This window comes from Solanum verrucosum, unplaced genomic scaffold (assembly GCF_900185275.1).
Source record: "Solanum verrucosum unplaced genomic scaffold, falcon-dt-bn FXZP01000154.1, whole genome shotgun sequence".
Classification (NCBI taxonomy): Eukaryota; Viridiplantae; Streptophyta; class Magnoliopsida; order Solanales; family Solanaceae; genus Solanum; species Solanum verrucosum.
In genome coordinates this window covers 1,496,050-1,508,219 of record NW_026020217.1, presented here as the reverse complement: position 1 = coordinate 1,508,219, position 12,170 = coordinate 1,496,050, and the positions used below count along the sequence as shown (strand labels likewise).

The window sequence follows — 12,170 nt, the reverse complement described above, 5'->3', positions numbered from 1 at the left end:
ATATCATTTGTCATACTTTTGGGACATTGGTGCCCCTGTCGTTCAAAAACTAGAGCATATATGCCTTTCACTCTAATGGAAGACTAAATAGGGACACGTGGCACAATCTTATCCGTCGATCCAATATTTAATAAATGTCAGATCAGTGTATAAGATTATGACACATGTATGTCTGTTACTATAAAAGGTATATATGCTCTAGTTTTTTGACGGCAGGGGCACCAATGTCCCAAAACTATAACTAAGGATATCTGCATATCATTTACGATAGTTCAGAAGTATATTTGTCCTTTTTCCCAAAATTTACTTTCAAGAAAAATTGAGGATTTGTGTCTGAATTCACAAGAACATTTGTCAATTGAACGCTCATATTCTGAATTAAGACAAACGAATTTAAATATACAAGGAGTATTTATTTTATTTAGACGATATGTATATTTGAATAAGTTGCTTAATTAAATGTCAATTACAATTGATAAAGAACAGATTTTGTGCTTAATCCAACCTCAAAAACTAGCTTAAGAGGTGATGATTGCTTAAGTATATTGAAGAGATCGAGACTCTTCACGCATCTCCTCATGCCCAAAAATGGACATTCTGGTATGTGGCCAATTTTAATAGGAAGAGGTGGGTTGGGGGGGGGGGGGGGGGGCAAAATGAGAATTGGGTTGAATCATTCTCTGGTATCATGATAAATAATGAATTTTAGGCCTTACTAACCCCAAAAACTAGCTCGAAAGGTGAGGATTATTGCTCAAGTCATATTAAAGAAACCACTCATCCTTTAAGGGCTAATGCGAGACTCTTCATAAAAATTAAGTTAATATATAAAAGATAATTATTCTGTTTTTCTCGCATTGCACTACATAAGTCGAAACTCCACCTGCTCCGCATAAGATCAAATTCGCTTCGCATCGCATCTGTCTTGCCCCCTTGTCGTCCCTATTATGAATGTTGTAATACTTGCACTATAGATTAAATTTTATTATATTCACATATAGTTGGATTTGTTCTTCCGCCAACGTTCAATGAGAATGAATAAGACGATTGCGAGATTGATTTGAGAAGGCGGGGATGACTATATTTCTGAGAGTGACTTCTAGGCGAATATGAAGCATATGGATACAAATTATGCCTTGTAATGAAAGACAATTTTGAACATGTTTTGTCTATGAACAAGGAAGCTATAAGTAAAACAACTATGAATAGCATGGAGTGTTAAACGTTGATGGAATGCTTAATACATACAAATAAAATGAAACGGTGTTATCAATAGCGAACGAGTGAGTAACACATAAAAACCTATCCTCGAAAGGGGAAAAACAACTAGAGATGACTGTTAATTAATAACATGTAGACTAAGGAGCAAAAGGAGGAATCCGCCTTAGAATGAGCTCATGTCTGATTAGCTAGCTAGCTGGTGAGACAATAACTTACCAAGGCAATGTTTAGTAGCTAGTCCAAAAGGATAATTAGTCACACTGAAATTAATACTTTACATTACCCATGGATTCCCATATTCTCAAATAGGGGAGAATATATCGCTTACATTTTATAAATTCAATATCGTTTATACGAATCATAAATATATATATATAATGAAAAATATTTTAAAAATAAGTTTAAATATTATTCTACCAATTAATATCAAATCTTGAATCCGTCTCTCACCTCAAAATGATATATAGATCTCTCTCTCTTTCTATTTAAAAACAAGAATAGCCCACTTCTTTCTCCCATGCACTTGTCTTGTTCACCTCCAACACTCCTTCCTTAGTGTTTTTTTAATTTCCTCTTCATGGCCTCCTTATCTCTCTGTCCATAATTAACTTGTCTCTTTCTCTCTTCTTCTCTTCTTTTTAAACTCCCATCTCCCACACTAAACTCTCAATTCATTTTCAACATTCTATTCTATCTGACAACTCACTTAACAACAACAACAACTCTTTCTCCCATTTTTACTTTCTCTGCCCCTTTTGTTCTTTCTTGAGTTTCATTATATATAATGTCAAGCAGACGATCACGTTCCAGAATAAGCGATGATCAAATCGCTGATCTTGTTTCCAAGTTGCAACAACTTATTCCTGAAATTCGCAATAGACGTTCTGACAAGGTATCTATCATCATCATCGTTCTTTATACTGTCAGCGTATATCTATATATATTTTTTTTTACTATACTACATGTTAGGTCTTTCCAAGTAACTTCCTAAATTTATATTGTGTGGTCTTTAATTTCTTTTCCTTTAAGAGATAAAGTTTGAGTGTGACATTTTCATGCCCACAAGCCCTCAATTCAAAATGTACTTGTCTTGTTTGTCGCTTCGACGCATTCCCCTTTCTCCTCGATTGATGTCCCGTTCCTCAATACCCCGTTTTACTTGTAAAACGATTTACATGAAAGCGAGAAGTTGAGTCTGACCTGTATTTGATAATACAATAAAATAGTTTTCCTAAATAGGAATATAAGATGAGGGCCAAGAAGCTAATAGCCGACAGGCTTGTCAGCAGACTTACTTGACCTATTGAATTACCACTATAGGGTTTTTGACTGCTAATTAACAAGATGATGTGGAGCCTGTCTGAATATTTTTACGATACAGAAGTTCTCGTGAAAAGAATAAGATGTTGCTTTTTCATAATTTTTTATTTTTTTTATTACGTTCTTGATGCGTGATAGCTACGTAATATCCTTAATTTCATATTTTTGAAAAAAATATTGAAATGGAATTAATTACTTATTTATGTAAGTTAGAATCCCACACCTCATATATAATATATAGTATCTTGCTTGAAAGTGACCTATATACACATGCACCCTTTGCAATATTTAAGCAACAATTTGTGTTAAAAATTTATGTTGCTTGGACTTGTCAAAATTGTTATTGTACTTGCGTTAGATTCTTCAAAATACACTCTTTTTAAAATATTCGACACATATTTATCGACATTTTTAAAGAATATAATAACATAGGTTGCAACAACAATAAAACAAACTCAATATAATTTCACAAGTGGAGATGATCGATCTGGGGAGGGTGAGGTGCACTCAAGCCTTACCCTACCTTTTTGAGAATAGAGAGGTTGTTTCTGATAGATTCACAACTTAGTCTAGGGCCTCAAATATTATCTAGTTTCTAACATTCTTTATGTTTTTTTTTTTCAATTAAATTAAACAGGTTTCAGCTTCAAAAGTGCTGCAAGAGACTTGCAACTATATAAGAAATTTACACAGAGAAGTGGATGGATTAAGTGAGAGATTATCACAACTTTTGGAATCAACTGATAGTGATAGTGCTCAAGCTGCTATTATTAGAAGCTTACTTATGTAGCTATTTAATTAAATAGCTCAACTTCATTTAAAATTTCTATTATTAAAAAAAGATGGAGCATTTATATTATTAATTAGGGTTTTTTGGCCACTATAGGTCAAAATGAATTTCTATTTTTCTGTTTTCCAATTTTGAATAGTTCTTTTACTTTATGTTGTATTGTTGTATCCATCTGTTTTAAGAGCTGATGTTTCTTTGATCTCAGCCTTTTTTTAAGTATATAAGTATTTGAGATGTTTTCATCATTCGGTATCGTGTTATTTTGCTCTGAATATTATGATACATTTTCTGTATTATTTGTTATGTCTTGTTTACTATTGTATTCTCTTTTATTTATTGGCTCTGTTATGCGTTACTTGAGCCGATGATTTTTTGAAAACAATCTCTCTATCTCTACGAGATAGAAGTAGGATCTGCATACACTTATAAACCCTTTCCAAATCCATTTGTGAAAATACACTATATATAATATATAATACGGAAAGGGCCTACAATACCCTTGAACTATTTGAATAGTACAAAACTACCCTCCATCCACCTATTGACTCTCAAATACCCCTGTCATCCATCTTTGGGGTACAATATTGACCACTTTTATAACAAATTGTCATTTAAATAATATTTTAACTACGTGTCGACCATCTATTGGATACAATTTAATAACTTAAATTAATTTACAAACTCACCCATTATTAATTATATCCGACCCAAAAATTAATTAATTACACTCGTCCCAAATTACATTTACCCCACCGATTAAAACAAATACATGTACCCTTCATTCCCAACATTTCACTTCATCTTCCAACCTTCTTCCCTAATATATTCGCCTACAATCTCAAAAAAACACTACCTAAATACACACGTGTATCACCATAAAAAAATCACCAAAACACTCGTGATTTTTTATGGTGATACATGAGTGAATTTAGATAATGTTTTTTTCGAAATTGTAAGCGAATATATTGGGAAGTAAGGTTGGAAGAGGAAGTAAATGTTGGGAATGAAGGGTGTATTTGTTTTAATCGGTGGAGTAAATGTAATTTGAGGCGGGTGTAATTAACTTGGTTTGGTATAATTAATTTGAGTCGAATGCAGTCAATTTGGGTTGGGTATAATTAGTAATGAGTGAGTTTATAAACTAATTTAAGTAATTAAATTGTAACTAATGGCCGCCACATATTTAAATAAATTATTTAAATGATAATCCGCTATAAAAGTGGTCAATATTAGAGCCAAAGGTGGATGGAAGGGTATTGGGGAGCCAATAGGTGTATGAAGGGTAGTTTTGTACCATTTCCAATAGTTCGAGGGTATTTTAGGCCCTTTTCCGTATATAATATTATTGTTGTTATTGCTCGATATCTTTTTTTCTCTGATAATTTATTAAGCTATATAAGCAATATGAGTTGTTGAATTGTATGATTATCCAATCTAAAAGCTTAATTGTAGACAAATTATATTTTTATTTGCTTAATTTAACATCTCTTGTCAAAAATATTAACTACATGAGAAATGAATGGACTTAATTACACTTAAATTTGCATTGTTACAGAAGCTTTTTTCTTATATTTTTTTTAGCATTTTCTTAGACTAATTAATTATGAATGGAATTAATTCTTTAATTTATAAATATAATACTGCATTAATTTGGTTTAAGTGATTACATAGAATACTAGAGAATTAATGTCATATATATAATTTTAAAAAAGCAAAAAAGAAAAAAGAAAAAAAGAAAAAAAGGTGTATCTCGTGTGAAAGGGATAGGATGATAATAATATTTGGTGAGCCCTAGTCACTATTTGTTAATGATTTATAAATCAAGATGAAATTTGAAAATTTTAGCCAAAAATAAATATATTGTCCTATCAATATTATTTGGACCCTGTAGGTCAACCTTTGATGTCATGATTCTATTCATGTCAAATAAATGTCTTTTTCGTACTAAAATTAAGATATTACAATTAGTCCAAATTAAAAGTAGTTATCAACAAATCTAATAATTAAACTTTAAGTATCGAAATTATTTTTTTAATAAAAATAAGTATTTGTATATTTATATACAATAATTTTTTGGCTTATTTCTAATCTAGTATTGGGTGGTTAGTTATTGCTAGCTTGACAAATTTCAAGATCAATTGAACATTTTTTCTCTAAAAAGTATAATATTATATGTATAAAAAAATTATATTGCATATACGGAACCAACTGGTTTCACACCAGGAGAACAAGATCCGGAGCAACGACCCCAACAGTTTGAAAGATATCTTGAGAAAAGGTTTTAGCACCGGTGTATCCTATATGTATTCAAGTTTATTCGCGGGCTTCCTAGAAATGAGGCTTATCCCTAGCGCGAGGTTTCATTCAATGGAATTTTCGATCTAGGCTCACCCAGCTGACGGAAGGGGGTGAGATAGGCAAGAGGCAGTCACTAATGGAACTCCTTGGTAGGCCCCTAATAAGCTAGAGAAAGGAGGTCCTACTTGTTTCTCGCTTTCCGGAAAAGAAATCCATAAAGTCCTCGGTAGGATTGGCAGCATCCCCCCTAAGAATTATACTTTTTAGACCTAACATATTATATTTTCAATAACCTTAATTAGTTGGTGCTTCTATCAACTGTAATTTTAGACCATAAATTTCAAAAGTCTTTTCTTAACAATTTTTGTATCAAATCAAACAACATCACATAAATTAAAGCGAAGAAAATATTAATTACTTACTCGCTTTTGGCTGATCGTAAGTCATAATCTGATAGTGAAACTTTTAGAATTAGCATAAATAAGTTAAAACATTGATATGTCCCTTCTGTTTTTTTGTCCTAATTGTCCATTACTGGGATTTCTCCACTTAATTAAAACATCCAAATTTTGGGATTGTTTCTAATTAGTTAAATTTAACAAAATGGGTTGTAACTTCAAATATGTGGATAATCTGGATTTGGATATATAGTTGGAATAAGAAGAAAAATATGATTATCCTCTGGAACGAATGGAAAAGGTGTGTGTGTGGGTGGGGGGGGGGGGTAAGAAAAAAATTCGAGGATTTGGCTCAACGTCAATAAAGTGGGTAGAAAATTATGAGATCAAGAAAGAAGCTAGTATGTACATTATGGGTTGGGGATCGTACATTTAGATGGAGTTGCGTGTCCATCTGTTAGATTTAAGGTTATATACAACTCAAAAGTATGACGGTAAGGATATGTACAACCTTAGGGCCCGTTTGGCCATACAATATGATATCATGATATGAAATCATGATATGATATCATAATATGGAATTATGAGATGAAATTGAAGTTTTGTTTGGACATGCGATATGTAATTTTTGTGTTGTATATTTTCTCATAAACATAAGAATCTCAGAAGTTGTAAAATTATTAAAATAACACCAATTGTTTATTCAATCTTACCAAATAAACAAAAAATTATAAAATCGCATAATAAATTATTACAAAGTTTTTTGTTCTCCACTTAAGTAACTGTTTCATCTAACTTTAATTCATCAAAGTTTAATTCAATAAAAAGAAAATTGAACATAAATTGTAGTGTACTAGTCTTTATCATATAAGGAAAAACCTCCCACATAGTACAGACAATTTTCTCACGTCGAACTTGCATTTCTCGATCATGTGATCGAGAAGACGAACCAACATTGTTACTTTGAGTTGTAATAAATAAAAAACGGTAGAAGTAATAATTAGGTGTTGGAGTAAATGAAGAGATCAAATTTATTACTCAACAATCGGTTGATGTGAGTTAAATTGACTATATGTTGGTGAGAATAATAAATTTTATGTCGGTGAGAATAATAAATTTTAAAAAGTAATGATGTGATTATAAATTTTATTTACATATGAAATAAATGGTTAGTAGATATAAGTGTGGGATTGTTTTAACAAAATATAAACTTGTGTATCAATTTTTGTATTAAAAATATCTCAAATCATGATATGGAATTCTCATATCATGGTTTTTGGAGAATATGAGATCACATCTCATGATATGAAATCATGAGATGGAATTAGCGTAAATTCGCATGTCCAAACGCTGATTCCATCTCACGATTTCATATCGTGATATGGTATCGCATGTCCAAATGCCTACTTAATCTTTAAAGTATAACAAAGGATATTGACATACCATTTGTCATAGTTTGAAAGTATACTTATTCTTTTTCCGTTAAATATATACAGATCACCAAGTTAGAATCCAACAATAATAACATAAGAAAACTAGAATTCCAAAATAGAAAAGTTTCAAATTCTAACTTTGCTTCTGTATGAGATCCTAGGTTCAAATTTCATCGAAAACAAAAGTGCTAACTGATTTTTCCCCACATGTTCAAACACGTAGATATAGTTATTTGATAACTATACTAGTGAATTTGAACAAAGTTACCTTATATTTATATTGTTATTATACTAATGGGAAATAACAATAACAAAAATGTCATGAAATTAGTTAAAATGCGCGCAACATATCCCAAACCTATATTTAACAATCATCCGGTTAATATCCTAACACAAACCCCAGAAATGAAGTGAATACTTTTTATATAAAAATTATACATGATTATACAAAGCAAATATATTAGAGTAACTTTCACATATTACAAACAAAAAATCATATTTGTATGCTATAGCAAAGTTTGCATAATTGCGTTCCATAGCAAACATATATATGTATAATTCGCTATACATATACAATTGAAAGCTATGTCTATTTCGCTATACATATATACAAAAAGAAGCAATTGTATAATTCGTTGGCTCCTCTTCAAATTTGTATAATTTCGTTGGCAGACCATTTGTATAAATTGTTGTTAGCCTCTCGTTTGTATAAATCGTTGACAAAAATATTTGTATATCAAAAATCGCTCTCTCTTTCGCTTTATACAAACATAAATTATACATTATACAAACATAAATTATACATTATATTTGTATAATCTGTGTTTGTATAAAACGAGAAAGAGAGAAAGGTAAAAGAGAACTGGGCAGGGAAATATTTGTATTGTATAATTATAAGTGTATAAGATGAATATTTATGTATTTGCATGTGTATATACAATTTTCTTTCGCTTAATACAAACATAAATTATATATTATACAAACATGAATTTTACATTATATTGTATAATCTGTGTTTGTATAAAACGAGAAAGAGAGAAAGGCAAAAGAGAACTGGGCAGGGGAATATTTTTATTATATAATTATAAGTGTATAGGACGAATAAATATGTATTTGCATGTGTATATACAATTTTCTCTCGCTTTATACAAACAAAAACGCAATTTATACAATTCTGTTGTATAAAGCGAGAGAGGCGAGCATAGAGGGAGCGAGCGAGAAAGGGAGAGTGTCGAGCGAGAATTTGGAGGGAGAGAGGCGACTGGCAAACGTTTGCTACGGGGCGCAATTAAATCAAACAGTAGCTACTCCATTTATTTTAGATTATAAGTTTGTCATTTTGTACAATTATCCCTTTTACCTATATATATATATATATATATATATAGTGTTGTATAAATTGTGTATATTTTATACTAAATATATGCATAATATACATACCAACATACAATGGCGAATTTAGGTGCAAAAAATAGGGCATCCAAACCCGTGGTCTCTTCGTAAAATTAGATATTTTATGTATATATTTTCTAACATTTGTATAATATTATATTCTTGCACCCATACTATAAAGGGAAAATTGTATATAATAGCAAACTATTAATTCAAATTAAATGCTATAAATATAGTTTGATTTAATTGTACCTCATAGCAAACTGTTGCTATTTCACCTCTCTCCTGGTGAATCTCGCTCGCTACTCTCGTTCTCTCCCTTGCCTCTCTCATTTTTTATACAAACGCAAGTGTATAAAATGCGTTTGTGTTTGTATAAAGCAAGAGAAAATTGTATATATACATATATTTTCGTTCCCCTCTCTCCCCTCTCCCATATCTCACTCGCCACTCTCCCAGATCTCACTCTCTCACTCGCCTCTCTCACTTTATACAAAAAGCGCAAATTGTATAAAATGTGTTTGTGTTTGTATGAAGCGAGGGAAAATTATATATATACATATATTTTCGTTCCCCTCTCCCAGATCTCGCTCTCTCACTCGCCTCTCTCACTTTATACAAAAACGCAAATGTATAAAATGCGTGAAAATTGTATATATACATATATATTCGTTCCCCTCTCTCCCCTCTCCCAAATCTCGCTCGCTCACTCACCTCTCTCACTTTATACAATTGATCTTTTTGTATATGTATACCAAAGCAGATTATACAACTGTTTTTTTTTTGTACATGTATAGCGAATTATACATATATATGTTTGCTATAGAGAGCAATTATGCAAATTTTGCTATAGCATACAAATATGAATTTTGTGTTTGCTATATGTGAAAGTTGCTCTACTATAAAAAGTCTAGTTGGTCCACATGGTTAAATGTTGAGCTTTTGACTTTGAGGACTGAGGATCAATTCCCACTTAATACATTTTTCTTGGTGCACCCATGTTTGGATCAATTCCCACTTAATACATTTTTCTTGGTGCACCCATATTCGAAAAATTCTGGATTCGCTTCTGCCAACATATATATTGATAATGTATATATATTATATATATATATGCAACTTAACACCCCCCCCCCCACCCCCCCTGTCTTATAGTATACATTGTCAGTAAATTTATTAAAAGTACTAATAGATGCATGCATATTTATCTATATATGTACTTGTGATGGATTGTCAAAACATTGATAACAAAAATTGCGACATATTAGGTGGTCGATGTCCCTACAACTTCAACTAGTACATATTCTCCTACTATATATGCTTGAACTTCGATCTACCTTCTATAAGCAACAAGGGTGCATACGGGCCGTGCGCGTGGTATATAGGAACTAGCTTTTCAATTCCCAACAAGTCAATCGAGGCATCCTTATGAGTGAAAATAAGAATTAAAATATTTATGAATTTGAAGTATTTTCATCTACCCTTTACAACCATTTTGGTTTTTCTGCAGGTATATGATCTATATCTCTATACATTATATTGAAATATGATATATGTAATTATAACACTATTATTTAATGTAATTTTACCAAGGGTTAATTAATATAGACACACATACTAAGTAGTCTTGTACAAGAACATCACATGTTTACCAAATTTTGTCTCTAGGAGAAATAAAGTCATGTATATAGGGGAAAGAGTGGTTAGAAAATCAAGATTAGAGTTAGTTATTAGTGAATTCAGTTGAGGAATCAGTTTAATTAGCACCAGAGTAAAAAAAAATTGAGCAACAACAATGATTTTTTTGTAATATAAGGTAGGAAAATCGTGTATATATACAAGGAGTATACCAAAAAGTAGCTAGAGAAACTTCACACTAAAATACGATTCCCTAACAAGTGTCAACTATTCATGGGCTACTAAAAAGAAACTAGAGATAAGAGGCTACTCCTCATGTACATGTACTATTGTGGATTCATTAGAAAAGCTTGAGGAGCAGCTTGATCTTCAGTTCAATGTCTTTATTGAAGTGATGAGCTTTGAAGATATGATTTTCTCGATCCCTTCTAACGCTTTCCTATGCAAAATAGTTTCCCATCCCAAGTGACATAAGTAAGGTAGTACTTAATATGGCATTGAGCTTTATAAGTTTTTTACCTTCAACAAACATATTATAAATAGAATCAAAATAAGAAATTTTTTGCATTATAACAATATACAAACAAGTATCACATATATTTCAGTGGATTAACATAGACTTTGGTGTATGTAAGTAATCACTAGCATCGGGTTCAAGCCCGGATTTGGAGAAAATTCTGTTGGAAGAGCCACCCCCGAATGGATCCTGCAGTGCACGATTTGGATTTTGTCGGAGCTCTAATATGGGCTCCGGACACCGAATGAGAAATCCAAAAAAAAAAGTAATCACTAGCCTCATTTTTGTGTGTATCAAGACAAGAAAAACTTTGCATTATCAAGTTTGTGAAGGCAAATTAAACAAGAAAGAAAGAGGAGACTTCGCTAGTATTTGACCCCAAGTTTCCAAGTTTTTTTGCCAAATAATACTTAGGCCAAGTTTTTCCAAAGTTAATGCCATGTGTTTGGCCCTAGCCCCCCCCCCCCCCCCCTCCTCCCAAAAAAATAATAATTAATATTTGACTATTTCAAATATGATTTATACCCATAAATTCTAAAAACTATTAAAAAAACTCATAAGTTTGTATTATCTATTTATAATGAATATGTTCCGTTAAAAATAACCTTATAACATAATTGATAACAATCAACAACAACAAAATAACAATATAGACAAGAGCAACACATTAATGCATAGTCAAACTTGTCATTGATTCGGTTATAACAACCTCCGGAGAAGGTAGTAACAAACTATTCCTTTATATAATCTTCCCACATTCTACGAACAATCTCTTCTCGACAAGCTTTCATTTCTAGATCAGATGACCGAGAAGACGAAATAATATTGTTACTCTGAATCGATTGTTTGTCATCTTCATCAGTAACAATATCATCACGTTCATGTTCATTGAATATTTCATCACTGCTTGGAACTCAAACTTTTTCGGAGGAGATAATAACAAACTATTCCTATATATATATATATATATTAGTAGGAAGTAATAAATGATGAGTATTTTTTATAAAATATAAAAGTTTGGGGTAATTTTTAAATTTTTTAAGGTTCCCAAATATTTCCCAAGTTCCCAAAAACCAGTTTTTTTCTAGTATTTGGGAACTTGAGATTCTTGGCAAAAAAATTTGCCTAGTTATGTGGCCAAACGCAATTTTTCCCAAGTTTTT

General features: G+C 31.5%; 2 protein-coding genes across 2 annotated transcripts in view; both read left to right on the top strand.

Annotated features, from left to right (window-relative positions):
- The window catches only part of LOC125830748 (probable serine/threonine-protein kinase PBL3), a 253,789-nt gene that overhangs the window by 120,839 nt on the left and 120,780 nt on the right, over positions 1-12,170 (top strand). The gene's annotated exons all lie outside the window — the stretch shown is intronic.
- Positions 1,694-3,578, top strand: LOC125830754 (transcription factor PRE6-like). The gene is made up of 2 exons (XM_049509925.1): positions 1,694-2,113; positions 3,179-3,578. Exons 1-2 carry the CDS (start codon positions 2,006-2,008, stop codon positions 3,329-3,331), a joined length of 261 nt encoding a protein of 86 aa, XP_049365882.1. The 5' UTR covers positions 1,694-2,005; the 3' UTR covers positions 3,332-3,578.